This window comes from Necator americanus, chromosome V (genome assembly GCF_031761385.1).
Source record: "Necator americanus strain Aroian chromosome V, whole genome shotgun sequence".
NCBI lineage: Eukaryota > Metazoa > Nematoda > Chromadorea > Rhabditida > Ancylostomatidae > Necator > Necator americanus.
The window spans coordinates 32,642,906-32,662,858 of NC_087375.1; the positions used below are offsets into that span (position 1 = coordinate 32,642,906).

A 19,953-nucleotide genomic window follows, 5' to 3' on the forward strand; every position below is an offset into this window, starting at 1 on the left:
AGTTGCCCTTTGGACAATTGCGAAAGCGCAGAGGATTCAAACTATGGATCGTAAATGCTTACGCACCTAAGGAAACAGCAGAGAGCTATAACAAAGACTAATTTTCTGATAAACTCAAGCAGTAATTGTCTGAATTCATGCGGATGCGAAGAAAGAGTAAGGAAGAAGCTCCGCCAATAGGTTTCTTTCAATTTTGTTTATAGACCAATAAGGGAGTGAATGACGCTTTTCCACCATGTATTCAGGACGCTGCATTGAAAAAGCTTTAGGATGGCCTGTTTTCAACGATGTCGCTATCGGGAAAGCAACCATTTTGGAAAACCAATTTGAGGGTACATCTCAACACCTTAGTGAACCTGCGAGCACCGTCTGTCCCTGAGCTCGTGCACGTCCAGCGACTGACACACACCGCGGTCGGAAAAAAAACCAGAGACGGGAATTGTAGTCTGTATCCAAAAAATAAGGAATAAAAAATCTTGTGTAGATAGAATCAGAGCTAAAATGCTGGAGTATCTTCGTCCCGTCTGGGGTTAGCGAGATGCCGAAGATCATCAGCTCAAAATGGATCGACTCTACATGTTCCATACGAAGTTGCGATATGTTGCTAACTTTTTATCGCTGCAGCCTATGGAATGCAACTCTGCCCTGAACAATTTAAGTCGATAAATGTCTCCTCGAAACCTTTAAATGGAATGGGGGTAGACGGACCGTCGAACTCTGAACTGAACTCGTGGATGAACTCTGCTACTTGTGCTGTGTGCTGAAGAATGACGGCAGCAACGAGGGAGGTACACAACAAGGATGCGCTGAAGCCAGTTTGGCATTCACCATTCCTTTACCAACTTCCTGTAGTAGACTAGCACGAACTGAAGCTACGAGTCTTGAAGAGAAAGTTGCTTAAATGACTGCCAGGGTACCATTGACTGATGGTGTGCTATAACAAAGAACTTCACACACAAGTGGGTACGGTGCACCTGAAGGTGACTCGTGGAAAGCATTGACATCTTGCCCTCTTTGAAGTAGTCAAAGAAAGCCGTCTACTCTTCTTTAGTCGCGTTACAAAGAGAACGTCTAGTCATCTTGTCCAGGTTGTCCTGAGGATGCTCCCAGACTCGAACTGAAAAAGACTTTTTGATCGTTAAAGAAAGTTCTGGACGGAGCCGGTACCTAAGGATCCTTTGGCGTTGACTGGTAATCGATAGAGAACGTTCCTTAGATTAAGGAATTGTGGCGGATGGATATATTCCGAGCAACCTATAGCTGAAGGTAGAAAAGATTGGGCTCCAATATGCATGAGGACGACACACCCCGGGGAAGATGCGAGAACCTGTAAGTCTGCAACACCTGTCCTCTGTTTAAATCAGGTTAGTGATTGCATCATAAAAAAAACAGTGCAGGCAACAATCCTAGCAAGCAAGCTCGCTCAACGTAGCAGTTCTTTCATCTTGGACCAACCTCACACTCATGAAGAAAAATGTACAAACTGCGACAATGTGCAGTACAAGTCTAGCCAATATCAACGTGAAAAATCCAGTGCTGAGTTCCACTGTGTACCCGATGGGCCTCTAGTGTGCGTCTTTACAATGGGACTTTCGTTCAATCACATACTCGAAATGGAAGCCTGTAGCTAAATGCACCCCAATACACCGCGCTCAGGCGCCTACAAGGGAACCATGCGCAATCCTTAATGCGAACTTCGAATAATGTTTTGAGGTTTTGACTGGGCTGCAAGTAGGATTTCCGCTGCAAACGCTGCATTTGCAGCGTGTTTTCCTGATGTGGAACAAATTATGTGAACATGGTGAAACGTTAAAATGGTGGGAGATAATGTTACTCACATTTTTGGTGTTTGGAGTAAATAAGATTTCAAAAGGTCATGGAATGTCCAAGAAATGTATCCCAGAGCTTATGTATAGTCGGATCACTAGATCTGATGCTCTGAAGATAATGAAGGTGCTTGTGCGGATGAAAGTAGTAAAATGAACCCAACGGATGATGATACGCAATAAAGCTACGTTCGGTTTGAATATCACCAGATAACAGGTTCAACAATTGAATAGCTGCTGGAAATCACAACTACACTTTCTCATCCGTGTTCTAACAGAATTTTCATTTTTTGTTCCAACCTCATTCGAAAGTCTATAGGGAGGTGCAAAAAAAAAACATGTATCGCCTACATAAACGTTTGTCGTTTGAGTAATTACAATAATAAATGAACATCAGGTTATCTTTCACACGATTACGATTCCACGATATAATCACTGTTTTCTAGTCTTTATTCATGTTAAAAATGGTGAAGGAGACTCAATCGTCAAAGACTGAAGATCTTTGAAGATGTGCTTGCTATCTATCAACTGAGTTGTAGCTTGTTATCATAAAGAAAATCAAAAGTTTTCATCGATTTTGTCGGTCTGGACTACTGCAGTGAAATCGACGTACCAATTCAAAAGCGGTGGGTGGCAAAGAACAGTATGGATAGCGTTACGATCGCTACGTGGCATAGGGACTCAATTAGCGGTACTTCAAATACCTAAAAGACTCCAAACATATGGAAAACGTATAGATAAAGCTGATCAATTAGCAATTCCCGGAGGAGCGTGAAAAGTGCATGCAGCTCAATCAATTGTAAATCAATTGCGTATGCAATTAAATTTAAAGGATAAAGGACAAGGGCTTAGCATTGATCCGTCCTTTTGAGATAAACCGAAGACTTTAGAGTTTTGTGGTCTAGGATTTTACATCAGAGATTTCTTGTGGCAATTCTTGTTGACTTGGATCCCTTTCTGACGCTTAGAAATAGTTGTTCTAGTTGCAATTTAAGCCAAGATGTTTCATCCTCTTTTAACTTGTCGACCGACATCGGCCCAATTCCATTAAAATAAACTACAACAGGCAAGTTAGGGCCTGATTAGTACGCTACTTTCTGCGGAAAATACATTCACACCAACGTTTTTACAAGCACTTCTGAAGTGTAACTCCCACTGCTTTGGATACTGATTTGTTCAGCTTCAAACAAAACAACATTTTTTTTGAGATTTCTTCATGGTTTGAGGTGATACAAACGGTGTTCAGGTTCAAAATACCAGAAAAAACATGGATATGCTTACTAACTGGTTTCTTGACGGTGCTACAATTCTTGAAAACGGTGAGAATCTCATCAGGGTGCACAAACTCTTTTTTGCTGCCTTTATTCTTAGGCACCAAGGAGATATTCGCTAACGCGCATTATAAACAACGTCGATGGCTTTGCACATAAAAGAGGATAGGTCTAGACGTTATATTTGCTGCCTTACTCATATTCTTGCATACATATTAAACAATAACGTGTTGCTTGAGCTATTTTAACAGTTAAAGCACTGTTAGAAAATATTCTGTTGTTGAGTTTTTCGATGTCACTCAGCGCTACAACACTGTCTCTTAAACACCTCAACAGCTCATGGTATTTTTGAGCGACTCAAGGAACTCTCGATGATCTAGGCAATTACTAGCTTTCCAACAGGTAGATGGATTCCGGCCAACTATACTGGAGGGACCAGCGCAGGTTAGTCGTAAAACTACACATCGTGCTACTCCCTGTTTCTGCCATGACAGGTCAAACCTCTACTATTAACTGGGAGGTGTTTTCAACAAATAAGCTCAACCTGTCCGTTTCGGGAGAATGTGAAGGCTCCCACAGAGCCCGAAAGACCAAAGACCAGCATGCTGGTGGATACCAACTTAAACGTTTAATGTTGTTATAAAAAAACAATGATAAGATTTTCCTGATTACGGAGACGTCGGTGGGCCAGAAAGGACCCTACAAAAGTCATCTATACTACCAAAGCGGAGAAGGACAAGAATGATGATAAATCACATCAAAATTGCATCAAAAGGTGTCGTTGAAAATTTGATGATGTAGAAATATGAGGCAAGACGGACTGAACGAGAGGAGGCGACGCCGTCTACGTCGTATTTGACAATGACGAAAAACTCTTCTTAGAAATGTGCGACAGTAAATGAAGTGGAAGAGTAGACGCCTTCGTGATAGCGATTGTGATAGTGAACAACTACTCTTTCAAACAGCTGACGACCGTTGGTGTTCTCGTATGAAAAGGTATGAGGTATTCACCGTCACTTTCACCATATTTGTCGCTTGCGCTCCACATCATGCAACGAGGCAGATGAAGCTTTTTTTGTAGACCAAGAGAAGATATAGAAAGGTCTTTTTTAGGGACTTCTAACGATAAAATTAGACAAAAATTACCCAAGTGCTCCTTAAGAGGATCGGAAAAGTGTTAGATGAAGGGCAACCACGGAAGCAAGTAGGATTTTGAAGAGGTCGGCACTATACCATATTTGTGCGGCTTTGGAATTCAGCAAAGAATCACGAGAATACAAGATCCCGGTGTATTGTACTCTTATTGACTCAAAGAAAGGTTTTGACTCAGTGGACAACAGTACGGTCGTACAAGCTCTAGTATACCGTCCCTCCACATTGCGTGAGATTTTCCAAGAGTTGTGCAGGATCTTCACACCGGAGACATTGTTATTCTTATATAAAAGATCATCATCGACAAAATGATCAAAAATTCAGCAAGGTGATACAGTTTGACTTGACCTATTTAGTGCAATCGTCGATGAAAAATTACGGAAAATAGACTAGGATGAATGGCAACGAAGGTTGGTGGTCGCTAACCACACTGTCTCTTCGCTGATCACTGATGACATCGTTCTAATGTCATTAACATCAGCAAAGATGAACGAATTTTGCCGAATACGACAAAACACTTGCAAAAATTGGTCTTCTGAGTCACCTGAGTCTGTGGAAGGCGATGTACATGAGGATGGGTCTCTAATGAACCATATATGCTCAATGGAACGGACGAACCATACATGCTCAATGGAACGACTGACGTTCCGAAAAACTCGTCTTTATCTAAGGTTCGAGGTTTTTGATGCCATGCATAACCCATCGAAATGTTTACGAAGTCCTCCTGCGTATATTTAGGACGCCGGATAAACGTCTCCCTCAAAAACAGGCTAAATTTTGACAAGGTTTAAGCTGCATATATCAAGTCCAGACCGTGTCGAGGGTCGCAGAGGTTTGCCGGAAATACTGCCTGACCTTTGTCCTAACCTTCGTCGACAAGGAGAAGGCCTTCGACAGCGTAGAAAGTGCACTGCTGTCAGCACTGGTCGATCAAAGTATGAAAGCATCATATGTAAGGACATAAGCCAAAATGCTACGATTGATGCACTACTACCATGGAGGTTTTACCGTCCGCTCACCATACTCATTGGAAAGGGGGCACCATAAGGCGATAATATATCGCCGAAGATGATCAAGGCTGCATTAAGATAGATAATGAAATCACTTGCTGGGGAAGAAACGGGCATACGTGATGATCGAAGTTTCTTCTTCAACCTTCGTTCTGCCGACTACATCGTCCTCCTTTCGAGATGTACAATGACGTAGGGACGATGCACAAAGAATTGAGCGAAGCGGGCAAGAAAATAGGATCTCGAATAAACAGAAAGAAGACACAGTTTATGAAGAACACCTAGCAGACAGCTTGAGCAGCATTCAGCCCTTAAAAGATGTTTTATGAAATGTAACAGGCGCACACAACAACAATTAAGTCTTTCCAGCTCCACCTTAAGAGCAACGTCTCATCTTCGTGACCCACCGGAAAATACATCGAAAGCAAAATATGGGTGGACCTGTCACACTGTGAGCAGAATCGACTATAGTCGGACTAAAAAAACTCTACAGTGGATCCTAAGAAATGGTAGCCGTCATTGAGAGTGACAGCCAACGAGATGGGATGACGTGATGGTGTCCAACTAATCTCTCAGCTAATCGATTTGCTGCACAAATGGATTAACTGAGAGATTAGTAGGATACGGCTCGTGAACACCACTCAGGAAACTTGAGAACAACTTGATGACGATGGCAAGAAAACGAAATGACTGGAAAAGATGCTACGTTAAACACGTTCAGTGAAGACGGGCCATTTCAGTATCTGAGTATTAAGGAACATCTACCTCCTCGACCGTTCCAAGTTTCTTTTTGGCCGCCCACTCCGTAGTTTGAGATACTAAGTAAGCGGGAAAAAAACGTAGACTGGTTAGGCAGAGACTCATCAAAACGTGATCAGTTATACATTTTTCAGCAACGAAATTATTTCACAAAAGAAAAGAAGCAGCGAATAACTTTGCTTTTTCACCGAGATCTCCCTTAACATTGTGAGATTTGAAAACATCTGGAATTTTTATATAAAAAAATATAAGCTGTCATTCAACAACTCGTGACCGATGTAGAGCGCATTCGACAAGTCAGAAGTTTATTCACAGACATTGTTAAAGTAGATATGCTAATAAACTTCATTGCACAATTCTCGTACGACGTTCTGCAGCACTTTGATCTTGAAACTCTAAACAATAGTAAATGCAAATTCGATAGCCAGTAAATCTTAAAATAACTCACAGCTAACGTTTTTTGCAGGAATCATGTTCCCCTTCCCGCCAACTATTTTCAATGCCCTATAATGTTCACGTACAGGTGTTCGTTATTGGATCGCTTGTAAAAAGGAACTCACATTTGATACAGTGATAATTGCGCTGAGCAAACTTCTGTGGTAGATCACCAATTGTTTTCTGCGCACTAAATAATCAATAGATACATTCAGCAGAGGCATCTCACTGTCCTCACTACTGTCAGCTTACTGAAAGAGATGTATGGAAATGATCTGGTCGTGGGAACCGCCCAAACTGATGAAGATGCTGAAATGATGTGAAATGGAGTTGCTTCAGCTTAAATAGCAGCCGATAACGGTTATAACGACTGTATAGCTGTTTACATTTAACGCAACGCTTCCGTAGCCGTCTAACCACAAGAAACACTAGCTCCGCCCCTATATGGGCGTTTATCGCTAACAGCAAACACGATGTAGGAATATACAGACGCAAGATGGAGTTTAGAAGAGTCTTAACCGCGGCTCTCTATGACTTCTCATTATCTCACAGTAATCATTCTTTTTTCTTTTCTTTTTTACTATGGCAACTAAAAAAATGGGGCGGGTGTAGTGTAGTGGTTAGAGGTTCCGCTTCCTTCACGATCGATCCGAGGTTCGAATCCGCCTTAGTGCTCACCAAGCCTTTCATCCCTCCGGGGTCTATGAATTGGTACCAGATTTTCAGGAGGATAAAAACACTGGCAGACACATCGGCTGGCCACCGCAAGTCATTGTATAGGCCAGCTACACGTTCGTAAACCTCAAACGATTCCGAATTGAAGTGAACGAGGGGGCGCATCCGAAGCGGATTGATTAACGCCAGAGACGTTATCCTTCGCCATCCCTTATCTTTTGATTAGAAAATGACCAAAAGTCAACGTTCAAATGTAAATGCATGCTTTTAAAGAACAAAGGTGTGGTAATTTTATCACCAGTAAGAATTAATTAATTAAGAAGAAAGAACATAGATTTTCACGATTTTTGCTGCTTACCGCTACATCACACTCGCAGATAGATGCAACTAATAGACCGTAGCAAATCAAGGAAACGACAAAGCAGCAACAGCTTAAATGCATTAAATACTGCTGTAATACAAGTCAGGTCATCATTAAACCGCTGTCGAATGAGACTCTTCTTAGAAGCAATTTTTATCGTCTCGTAAACGGAACAAAAAAAAACCGCGGTTATGACTGAATTTGTCTGGATGGCAGTTATCCGAAAAACTTTGCTCGAAAAACATGGAAATAGCAAGCAGCCCTTTCTGTTAAAGACGTATTGCACCGCATCACATCGTACGGAAATCCCAAACATAGAAGGTGGTACGTTCCAACGTAACTCGTAGGGCCTAAAGTGGTTCCCACGTCATATTTAAGGATGATTAGGGGAGGATGGGCGATGACATGCTCGCTTCCATAATCTACAACCCAAACTTTACGTTTTCCATTGGGTTTCGCTACTTCGTCAATTTCATGATACGCTGTCTTTAATTCTACATGGATGCTACTGCAGAACACCATACGCTTTAAGTGTGTATGGCTAACCGCAAGTCCTCTCAAGTAACCGTAACGCAACAATCCTTCGTCTTATTTTCTTATAATACTGATGGAATCCTTACGTAATCCAAAGATTTTCTGTATATATTGGAACACTGTGCGTAGTGATGATGTTATCGACTGCAACGAAACGAGAACTCGTTCTGGCTCGTTTCTGTGTGTGTGTGTGTGTGCGTGTGTGTGTCTTCCTCTGCCCATCATCTTTCACACCCACCACCCGCGAACACCACCATTTTGGTCAGTGTTTCATTGCACTTTTGTACTGTATTTCGCTAACTATTATGCATATCTCTTATCACATCGTTAACAGCACTGACATCGACAAGACATCGAGTTTCTTGCTTGTGCACGTGTTGACCACTACGTACTTTCTTGTCTGCACTCGACACTACCCTTTTTTTCGCATGTGCCCTCATTTTTATATTTCCCCCTATCCATTCTTCAAATAAACCTTTTTGTTGCGTAAAAATTCGAAATTCTTCCTTGAATCTTGGCATAATCATTGTAAGAATTCGATTGACAATGTCAAGCAATAGCCAAGAATTTTAATTATCAGCTTTTAATTTAATTATTTTATTATCTCATTTATTATCATTATTCATTATCTTTCTTATTATTTTATCTTTATTACGCCTAACATTCCAGCGTTGTCGCCTTTGTCAGAGCCCGGAAAGTCAGGACAATTGCAAAATATCCTCATCCAGAACAAATCAGACAACAAAAACCGTTGACAATCTTGGCTATTGCTTGACATTATCAATCGAATACCTGTTTCTTGCTTTATTTCAATTTATTTGCAATAATCACTCATACATATCCAAATACTCTCTCCACTAATTTCTTTGTGGTTTTTTTTTTGAAAATTCGTGTATCATTTTTAAACAACTAGGCTTATACTGCAGCATATATTCTTTTCTTATTCTTCAGCATATATATTTTCTATATTTATATTCTTGCAAAAAAAAACCCACAAAAAAACATGCATGTTTCATCTTTAAGGCATCCATCAAGCACTGCAAACTCAAACATCACATGATCATGGCTGTCACCCTAATTTTTTCTAAACTTGCTCTCAAATTCAATATGAAGAAAAAAAAAACTTAGGCTAACAGGAAAAGTTCAAAATTTAAAAAAAAGTAACTAGGTAGAAAAGTGTAAGCGCACCAAATAGACTTAATTTTGGATACCCACGTTGTGAAACTAAATTTAGCCAATAAAGACTTTTCTATACAATATACACCATTGGTTTAGCCTATTTTGTCGAATCGATAGTTTTCTTTTAGATTATAAGTAGCTATATCGCTCCTAAAAGTCTAAGAAGACGACGGAAACATGATAACCAATACGTCCTACCGGTTCTATGTAATTAATGACCGCTGACGTTTCTCTCACGGAGAGGAAAAGAAAATCGAAAGGCTTGTAATGGTGTACAGAAATAAAGAAAAGAAAAAGGACGGATACAGATAGACACATACAGAAAGAGAATGGTGATTTTCTTGAATGGATTGATTTTAGACTACAAGATCAAAGATCGAAAATTTCGTGTAAAAGACCACAAACAAAGTCCTCGATCGGCAATTTCTGCTTATGCTTATTATTTTTTTCGAGAAACTTTGCAGTTTTGATGTGTGTTTTGTTATTTCTATACATTTCACATCGTTTTACACAGGTTTTATTGATAATGATGAAAGAATCCATGTTTTTTTTTTGTCGAAAACAACACAAAAGATCAGTTCGAGATCATCTGAAAACCTCTTCGAGACTAGACCCTGAATCCAATAAAATTTTGTATTTGGAAAAACACGCTCCAGTCTAGAAATGTGCCTTGGTTGAATAGATTCCTGTCCAATAAAAATTTTCTCGCAAACTAACGCATAACTCGGCGAGAGATACGTTTTCAGTCATTTTAGCACTGAAAGTATTTTCATAACAAATGGCTGGGTCCCGATGTCAAGTGGTGTTGCGCTGAATTTGCGTCAGTACGTATTTATACCTCTGAGGATTTCTTGTAGGTAGCTGGAAGGTTTGCATGGAAATATTTACAAATTACATTTAAAAATTAGACAGGTCCCAAAGTTGATCAGTGATTATACTAAACTGGAAAATAAACGATTTTATACTTCTATAAAAACTTTTATAAATTATATTTGGATGTAAGGATGGTGCCGTTTGTCGCTCGATTTCAATGGTTTTCACTACCATTATTTTCACTATTTCAGTGGTCCCTTTGTATCACTTTTTAATGTATGGTTACCTATACCTTAAATCCTAGATATTCGTTCAGAATCGAAAATAGTAACGAACGAGAATAACCAACGTTGTCATTAAAAAGAAACCACTGAATTTAAAAAAAAATAAAAATAGAATAAAAATAGACCAATGATGCTGTGAAGCAGCCACGCCCCTCTAGCAATATAATACAGTACACCATCGATGTGATTACATTTATGTGTTGGCTTTGTCTTTTTCCAGTGGTAACAAATGTTGCCGACGTTTCTTTTCTTCGGTAAAGCTGTACATACTGAAATGTGATGACGAAAACTGTTTGTACAGTCGGGTGCTGTGCAAAAAAATGGTCGCACTAACGGTGATTTCTTCACGATGTCAATAATCTTCAGCATTAAAACAGCTTCCACCCTTGATGCTTACCGTTGCTAGCGCTGTGTAAACAGGAAAAGCTTGAAACAATTTTTTTCCTCGGAAAAAAAAACAAAGCAAAGTTCCACCTTTCGTGGCTTACGTTCTTAAACGAAAAATGAATAGACGGCAAACTTCTGCCGCAACTTCGTTTTCTCTGGTCTGTCATTGCAAGGAATGTCATTGCTAGAAGCGTTTTTTTTTAAATCTTATCACGTTCAGTACTAATTTTAAGCACAAGAGTTCTTTTATTCTAAATTAAAATTCCAGTTTTTATAGAAAGAAAGTAGGGTTCTCGTAGATTACAAATCAGAAACCAATATGCTTTGTTGAGGACTTTTTTTTTTCAAAATTGCAGAAGGCACTATATCATATTATTTCAATAAAGGAACGTACTATTTTATCAAACAAAAATTCTCAAACAATTATATTTAATTACATACGGCATTTCCATGCATACCATCCTTTTTTCCAGCTGAAATGAAGAAATACAAAATAAAAGATGCTATGAATAGTGGATTTTAGAGTGTTTTTGGATCAAAAGTATTTCATCTTTCTTTCTCGTTTTTCATTTCATTTTTCATCAAAAATATCAAATTGAAAATACCAGTTTTACAAATAAAATAGGAACAATATAATCTAAATGTAAAGCTGTCTGGATTTAGGCGGTGTGTTGATAGAAAAAAACACTGTTCCAGCAATTATCCATAAACCATTAATTCTTTTCATTTGTGTGTATCCACTAATTATCTACGTTATCGAAAAATCAAACCATTGACGATAACAGCAGGAAATCGTTAGGATTTCCTGTCCAAAGGTCAAGGATGGACTGCAAATCACAACAATCAAATACGTCGTAGTACAAGTATGTTTCGTTGATTTTCTCCTCGTTAATCTTCTTTATATCCATTTTCATCTCGCGTTTTCTGATTTACAGTAGTAGTAGCCGCATAATTATTAAGTACTCTGATTGTTTGATGCTTTAAGCAGTCACCCAACAAAACCTGTGCTATGTTTTCTAAGAGCTGACGTCGCATTTGTAAACTATACACGATAGTAAGAAATTTTAAAACGATAACATAGATTCGAAGATAATTACTGGGTCACTTGAAAATCAATGGTGCTGAACTGATTCTTCTGGTATAAACCTTTCTAGAAATTACTTTGGAAGAAGATTTGTTAGGAGCAGTTACATTGATATACAGGTAGGTTGTTCCATAAAATTACACATCAACAGTTTGCTTGCGAATTAGCTTTGTGAAAGTTAGCCGCAAGTCCACTTAAGAAAAAGGAAAAAAGAGGTGAAAATTGTCGAATGAGTAGATAATGTAGCAAGTAGCAAACTAATAGGAGATGAATTATGAATCCACAAATGGAAGATGAAAGGACGAGAAGAAGGGATGAAGTGAGGAAAGGAAGATTGAAAAAAAGCGAAAAAAAAGAAACGAAGAGAAAGAGGAAAGAAAAGAAGGAGAAAATGGAAGGATAGAGAGTAGCAGCTACATATGAAGCACCTCAGTAATTTTCCATTCCACATTCCATCCTTTTGAGCCTTTATCACAACACTGTCTCACGAAAAGTAAAAATCTACCATACTAACCTATGCTCAGCGTACATCAAAGCATGATACGGAAACTCCTGCGAAAGCATAGGTTTGGGTTGTAGGTTACGCAAACGAGCGAGGTTTCGCCCCATTTTCTCTAAATCGTCGTAAAAAAGGGCGGGGAGGGGGGAAGACGGCACTTTTTCCTACGAAATCACGTGCAACGCGCAACCCTTGTTCGCGTGCCGCATCCATGAGCGAGGGCCCGATGATTGATGAAAACTCTTCACCACCCTTTTCAAGTAAAACCAGTAAACATGGTGCTGAGGGGTTCGTAGCGTGCACAAGGTTTCGCGTTCTAGCCGTACCCTTTCGAAACTAAAGCTGTTCCCGAGTCGGTTTTTAGGACGACTAGGCGGAATTTAGCGGGGCCACGCTCGTTCCCGCAATCTACAAACCGCGTTTCTCCTGCGGTTTCCGTACCACGTCAATTTCGTGGTACGCTGTCTTTAATTGGCGGACCATGATGCGCGTACAATTTTTGGGTATCAAAGAATATTAGAGGCACAAAATAGGTCCCCAAGTTGCAGTAAAAGCGTCACGGCCTCCTCAGCAGACATGGAAGCAACGTATCCAATCTTCTTCAAAAATGATTTCAACTTCGATGATGATAAACATACCTGCATGTTTTACTTCATATGTTAAGATTTAGAGTCTTCCTGGAGCTTTTGTTTGCATTGTACGAGATGATCAATAAGCTATTGCTATTGGATGCTTCATAAAACTTATACTCACCCTAACTTTTATTTCCTTCATGAACATCAAAATGTCACAAAATTGCATAGAAATTGAGGGCTGCAACATTCTGTCCCGCTTTCTTCAGTTTCTGAATCTCTCTTGTCCAGAAAAAAACGCATCAGTGCAATAAATTTAGTCATTACTCTGTGCTGTAATTATTGTCATTATTTTCCTCTTTTTTTTTAATGTGTTTTCCAATTTTGTTGGCGTTTGACGTGACATTCCACCGTTAAGATCGTGTTTGATGAGAAGTTATATGTGAAATAAATCATCTTTGCAGAAATGTTCATATTCATCATCGTTCTTATTTCGTTGTTGCTGTGCGAAGGAAGACCTCCTGTAACGGTGGGTGCATTATTAAGTATTACAGTAACATTACATTTATTACAGTAACACTTTCGGTAAACCATGTCCTAATGGAATTAGGTAATAATTGTTTCAAAAAGAGGTAAAGTCGCGCTAGAGCCTTTGCTTGGATCGTAAGAGATGATCAAGAGGTTGTTGCTGCTCGATGCTTTATAGGAAATCACGTTCACTCCAACTATTCATTCTATTTTAAATTAGGTTCAAAAGTGGTTAAAACAGTACAGCAAGGGATCTTTTTAGGGTCCCATCAATAGTTGACCAAAAGCGTATCTGAAATTCTGGCATACCTTATGATTTTGCATGATATTAATTCGAAACCTCTGTGTGAAGTCTCCCAAAAATTTTTAAAAACCTGTTTCTCACTTTTTCCTTGTTTAACTGCCTCTGGTTCCCTATTACACCAGCATTGTTGCAATGCCTTCAACTGTTTTCTCGTCGACAGGACAAGATATATTAGATAATAAATATTCTTGACAGTTTTCTCGTCTAAAAATGGAGAAATGCAAAAGTTTCGAAGAAACAAGTAATTAGAAACCGCTGATTTTTCTCCCAGTATTCCTAGATTTTCTGAAGTTCCCACTTATTCCAGCATCTCCAAGATATATGGTCTCCGTAGGAACTTTCCGAAGAAAGGAAAATGATGTGGCCTTTTCAAAGGCAGCATGCTCCAAAATTAACGATATTGGGATCTTTACAGGAAAATATAGGATTAGTGTTGCAGATCATGAGAATGGTTTCAATCACTCTCAATTCCCTCTAATTGCACTGAAACACGGCGTGAGAGACGGCATTGAATTCGCCTACGACACACCTAGTGACGCACCAGGTCTGCGAGGGCGCGCGCCAAGTAACCCAGCGCTGTTCACTCGCTGCCAGGTGGGACACGTACCCCTGTGGCTTGCAAATGTGGCACGTTAGTAGGTGCTTTGAATTGAGCGTGATGGAACTCATACTCGTAATTTACACAGCTAACATTACTTTTTTGTTAGAGATCTCAAAATCGTCAATTTCGTAGTACATTGCCTATGAGGTTGACCATGAACTACGTGTACCTATATCTATTCATTATGAAAAAGAGAAACAGATTTTTAGTAGCGGCGTAGACGAAACTCTCATGCGAACCATTCGAATCGCCGTAGGTGAGGTTTAAAACAGAAAAAGAGCTTTCTTCTTAAGTTCAGCAGTTTGTTTCCATTTTTTCTTCATAAGTATTCTTTTCAAATCCAGTTGTTTCTTCCGCTTTTTTCATTCATAAATATTCTGCTGCTCTTCAGAGCCTTGCCTTGCCTTCTGTCTGGTCCACTATGTGTAAATACCAGCAACTTTATTGCAACATATGTTTCAGGTTGAAGAGTTGAAAGAAGGTCAAATGTCTCCAGAAATCGAGTACTTTGACGATTTCGTTCCATGGTTCCACAATTCAACCAAATTCAAGGAGAATTTACTCTATGAAAAGAAGAAATATTTGAGCACAGTTCTTGGACAACACAGAAAATTCCGTGCCCTGTGAAGAACTTATATGAGAAAAAAAGCGTGTTATCTGTACTCAAGAAAAAAATTACGTGTCATACATTGATTTCGCCATGTCTGGAAAATCTTATGGTGCAGAATTATTTAGTTGCCTATAGAGATGTATACAATAAAGCACTTCATCTTTATAATGTTCTCGTCTGATGGGTTTTTTTCTAACTTTTTTTTTAGTTCAACACAAGGGAAACAATTGAATTGTCAAAAAAAAAAGATAAAGACTAAAATTGAAAAGGTGGATCGTTTTATCTCTACCTAGAGGATCCACGTTAGATACAGTTTGCATCAGAATACGTAACCTTTTAATGATATCCCAGATTCGTTTTCTTCCACTCTAAAGTCCAAATCATAACAAATCACTGAATGGAGGGATTCGTACTAATGCGATTACAATTCGTACTATCCGTACGGCCCGTACAAATACCCTGAGAAAGACGAGAGGGCACTCTCATTGTAACTACTACGATGTTCCCTTTATTTTCACAGAGTATCATAAGTGAAATAAGCGCATACGTATGTACAACGAAGCCACCATCACGAACGACGGTCAATGACTAGTTTTTTGAGACTACATTGTTGATTGGGCCCTACTTACCACCTATTAGAATATAATTTTTTTTTGGATTTCCACGCACTGCAGTACTACATGCTTTCTTAGAATCTGTTTGGATGTTGTAGACATCATTATTTTAAATTCTTGCTTTTCGTGATTTCTAGCTTAACATTTCGCTATTTTAAGCTTTTTTGAAAGTTCGCCTCTATCAATGCCTCTTATTCTATTCTAGTGGTTGTCGCTCATAATTCATCTGATAAACCTTTGTGAGCAGATAAACCTCATCATTGCATCCACTTTGAAGAGAGACATAGAAGCCATCTGGTTATGTGGTGAGGGACAACCCCTTCAACGTCAGAAGAGCATCCAAAACGAGAAACACGTTGGACACCGGTAGTCCGTTTGGTCAACTTATATAAGCAGACGAGATTCAACATCGTTTTCACGATTAGGAGGAGTCATCGACGTCATCACCTTACTTGGCAAAGGTCACCCCTTTGGCGTCTGAAGAGCATCGTAAGCAGAAAATGAGAACTAAACGATTTAGCTCGACAGCGTCCTGATGAGGAGCAGTCGTTAATCGAATACTCAGAAATTTAAGGCTGGAAAAAAAAAACTATGAACATTGTTCAATTCTTCTCAGCCTCAAAGTACGGCCTTACTTGAAAAACCGAGTAGTTCCTATTCAACCGAAAGTAGACATGTTCGGTCTGCAAGTCGAAGAATGCAAAACATTGTACCTCCCAGCGTTGGAGTGCTTTCAAAAAAAGGAGCTGCATGATGTCAATTCCCTTACAAGGTGTATCCAGAGTGCTGCAAAAGAAACGTTTTCACTTTTAACGCCGTGAAAGAAGTTTACCTTTAAATCTCCAGAGAGAAATTCTTGTGCATAATTGCGTAATTGGGGCGGGTGTAGTGTAGCGGTTAGAGGTTCCGCTTCCTACACTATCGCTCGGAGGTTCGAATCCGTTCTAGTATTCACCAAACCTTTCATTCCTCAGGAGCCGACAAATTAATGCTAGACTTGTATGGAAGGACAAAAACAATGACTTGACAGATCGGCTAGCCACCGCAAGTCATTGCATAGGCTAGTTACACGTTCGTAAACCACAAACGATTCTGAACTGAAGTGAACGTGGGAGCGCAACCCAGGAGAATTGATTAACGCCATCATTTATCCTATATAATTGCGTAATTATTTGTGTATAATTCTGTAAACGCTGTCCGCAAGACTAGCGACTTCAAACAAAAAAAGCGACTGAGAACGTAGAAGAAATGGACGACAAGAGCAAAGGAGATCCAGAAGCCATAGAAAGACAAGAATCTGCGGAAGGCTCATGCTTTACTGAGACAGTCAGCGGCAAGTGGAAAAAACGAAAGAAGAGATCCAATCCTTGGCTATCGATGAAACAATCGTACCAATTTGGTAGGGTCAACCTGGTGAACCGGCAAGCGCCATCAGTTCCTAAACTCGAGCTCGTCTCTAGACCAGCATATGCGATTAGCGAGGAACCAACGACCGAGCTGTAGCTTCTAGTCTGCATCCATATAAGATGGCGAAGGTCATAAGATCGTTCAATATGAATCAACAAAAGGATACCTGACTAGTGGAGGCACGCTATCATAATTCTCCTCCACAAGAAGTGTGTCATGGCTTCTAGGAACTATCGAGAATACTAACTGCTGCGTAATGCGTATATGTTTTTAGAACGGATTATCAAAAACCGCTAAGGACAAAGAGCAACGAGCAAGTCGACTTTCACCTTTACCGAACCACCATTGTGAGGTGTTCATCATGAGGAGGCTGATCGAAATGTGGCATCGGTATCTGAAACCAATGCAATTGATTTTTTGAATTTTGAAACGGCTATCAACTCTTCTCAACGAGGTAGTCTTCTCAACACACTTTGTGTCGATAGAATACCAAGAAAATTTGTTTGCCGTGACGATCATGGATGGCATAAACCACTGAAGAACTGCTGCACTAAAGGAATGTTCATTACTGCTTAAAGTAGTAATGAAGTAAGTCAAATGGCAAAATCTTTAATGTTCAGCTTTGCCATCGATGACATCATACAGGGGGGAGGGGATCGGCTGATTCCGAGTACCCCGACGATGTTATTACATTCGTGAGAACACTACGAAACTCTAGCATGTTTCTAACTCTAAATCAACGACTGGTTGCTCCCTGATGAGTGTAAACAGATGTGAGTCTCCCTGAAACCTCCAACTGTAGTCACGGTGGATGGCCAATCAACTTAAGTTGGAGGATTCCTTTTGCTTGCGTTTATGCTAAGGAACAACGAGCGCTACGAATGTGATATACAGCAGAGATGCGCTAAGGCCTGTTAAGCATCCAAATCCTTAACCCTGCTCCGCATCCAACTCCTTAACGAAATGTCTGTGGTCGACCTTCATCTCCCACGAAGTCAACCTGTGAGTCTATTTATCCGCTGCCCTATCATGATGTACGGATCGGAGATGCAGGCAACATCGACTATGGTGATGGAAAAGCTTGACTGCACGGAAGAAAAGCTGTTCAGATGGTTGCTTGGCTACTTTTGGCCTAGAGTATGCCATAGTCAAGATCTTTATGCGGGAGTACCAGCGGATGACACGTAGAAGGTGTCAAGATCTTGCAACGTTACCGAAAGTGGCTACAGAAAATCGAATTCGCCTCTTTGGTAAATGCTGAGAAGACCATCAAGCCGCCTTATTCATCTTTTGTAAAATCAAGGCCACCTAACCGAAAACAAAGGTTCTAGAGTGAGCCGGTGAGAAAGAATATGATGAGCCAGTAATAGGCAGTTAAGGCGAGACGTACGGTTTCGCAAGATGTGAAATAACAACGGATGAGTCAATTCTGTGCATTCTCCTGCTGAAAATCGAAAAGAGCAATGCTCAAGTATGACACCCTAGATAAAGCTCTAAGCAATCACATCAGGGAGATAGTATGAGCCCGCCGTTAAAGTCGAGCAGGTCAAGCCTATTCTAGTGGTCGTTAGCCAGCCAGGTATCCTCGTCTTTTTAACCACTACCTCAAGCGAACTCAACAGTTTTGGATTGAGTTGACCACCCAAAACCTTTTAATAGTTGTTCTAGTATAGCATTCAGGATTTGGAAAAGGATCTCGCGGAAGGATTTCTCACCTTCTATAGTAAAAGAGTGATGAATGTCAATCCACTACACAATGAGCTAAAAACTTGCTTTATATGAAGGAAACCCTAGTGATCTCTGCACTTTCTTGTTTTTGTTTTAGGGGCACCTATTGCATTTTACACACTTATTGGTGGTTTTTGTTTGCTGTTTTCAGATGAATACTGATTGATGTAGGTCATCATTCTCGTATTTTTTCCTTCTAGTAATCGAGAGAGACATTGGAGATCTACATTTAAACAATCGGTACACCGATAATCTTTATTTTGAAGGCGCTCGTTTCTTCTTGAGTGCCCTTTCTAGAGCTGAGAATTTTAATTTTGTGAAATTACAACATCATTGATAGCATGTGTGTATAGTTATGTTGAGCACTAGATACTTAGTTTTGTTCCTCGACATAGTCCAATATAAAAATTTGCTCTTATTTTATTCTAAGTAAACTTTCTTCTTACTTTTTTGAAATTGTGATGAGCAACATGCAAAGTAATCTTTAAAAACATTAATTTATGTTACATTAATTTCTTGTCAGAGAATTCTCTGCAATATAAAGCGAAATAATCGGGGGAAAATGACCGGTACAGAAGCGTTGGTTTATTTAAAATACGTTTTTGATGCTTTTTCTTTGTTTTGTTGCAGCACCTTGGTTCTTTTTGTCGTTTTTCTGGCAATCCCTGTGGCGTTGTTTTGTTATTCATTTCAGATAGGAATGCTTGTCCTGGTAGCTCACATTTTCCGATGACACAGTAAATAAATGTATGGATTTATGTAATTATACAGTAAACTAGGTGGCTCAGCACATATTGATTCTGAAGAAGTGAGCAAGGTGAACAGCTGTACAAATACAAGTGGTATTTTGTTGGATAAAAGTCTGGGATTCATAGATTTGAGATAAATACAAGCTTCGATAGGTCAAAAAACGGTAATTCTCCTATGCGGCCTTTTATATATAGTAGGAAATATCTTGCGAATTAAAAATTCTTTTATATACGTTGTAAAGGTCCGATACAATACTTTACATTGTCTATGTTCTTGACGATAAGCTGAAAGCTTATCGAATGAGACCAGAAAAGCATCTGCTTATAAAAGCGCGACTAAATCGGATTAGTGTGTCAAGCAGAAGCGAGAGTCCTGCCATATCTTTGAAAGTCACCATATGTATTTCTTTGAGACAGCTCCCAAAAAAAAAAAGAAGAAAAATTGCGAGAGAAAAAATTCTCTAACCTTAAGGAAAGAGAGAGGTACCGTTTTCTTCAGGAAGTAGAAATCTTCAAGGAGAAACGAACATATATATGTGGCGAAAGAGTTGCTTCACATCGCTTTATTAAG

At 39.6% G+C, this 19,953-nt stretch overlaps 4 protein-coding genes across 5 annotated transcripts in view; 2 read left to right on the top strand and 2 right to left on the bottom strand.

The window, feature by feature from the left end:
• Nucleotides 1-5,199, bottom strand: part of RB195_015898 (uncharacterized protein) — a gene marked incomplete at both ends in the record, with an annotated part of 33,995 nt that extends 28,796 nt beyond the window's left edge. Inside the window, 3 exons of one of the 2 annotated variants that reach the window (XM_064206829.1) lie at nucleotides 1,839-1,905; nucleotides 4,868-5,007; nucleotides 5,105-5,199. In XM_064206829.1, coding sequence (XP_064062714.1) covers nucleotides 1,839-1,905; nucleotides 4,868-5,007; nucleotides 5,105-5,199 — 302 coding nt within the window. Of the gene's footprint in view, nucleotides 1-1,838; nucleotides 1,906-2,439; nucleotides 2,502-4,867; nucleotides 5,008-5,104 lie in introns of those variants that run through there. The other variant, XM_064206827.1, reaches the window with a different exon arrangement.
• Nucleotides 5,200-6,514: 1,315 nt separating this feature from the next.
• Nucleotides 6,515-12,379, bottom strand: RB195_015903 (uncharacterized protein; the record flags this gene model as incomplete). Its single annotated transcript, XM_064206834.1, has 4 exons — nucleotides 6,515-6,522; nucleotides 6,579-6,643; nucleotides 6,706-6,762; nucleotides 12,285-12,379. 4 exons carry the CDS (start codon nucleotides 12,377-12,379, stop codon nucleotides 6,515-6,517), a joined length of 225 nt encoding a protein of 74 aa, XP_064062715.1.
• A 928-nt stretch (nucleotides 12,380-13,307) lies between these two features.
• Nucleotides 13,308-14,901, top strand: RB195_015904 (uncharacterized protein; the record flags this gene model as incomplete). Its single annotated transcript, XM_013437146.2, has 2 exons — nucleotides 13,308-13,370; nucleotides 14,737-14,901. 2 exons carry the CDS (start codon nucleotides 13,308-13,310, stop codon nucleotides 14,899-14,901), a joined length of 228 nt encoding a protein of 75 aa, XP_013292600.1.
• A 1,845-nt stretch (nucleotides 14,902-16,746) lies between these two features.
• Nucleotides 16,747-17,001, top strand: RB195_015905 (uncharacterized protein; the record flags this gene model as incomplete). The annotated part of the gene is made up of 1 exon (XM_064206835.1): nucleotides 16,747-17,001. One exon carries the CDS (start codon nucleotides 16,747-16,749, stop codon nucleotides 16,999-17,001), a length of 255 nt encoding a protein of 84 aa, XP_064062716.1.
• Between the last annotated feature and the right edge of the window lie 2,952 nt (nucleotides 17,002-19,953).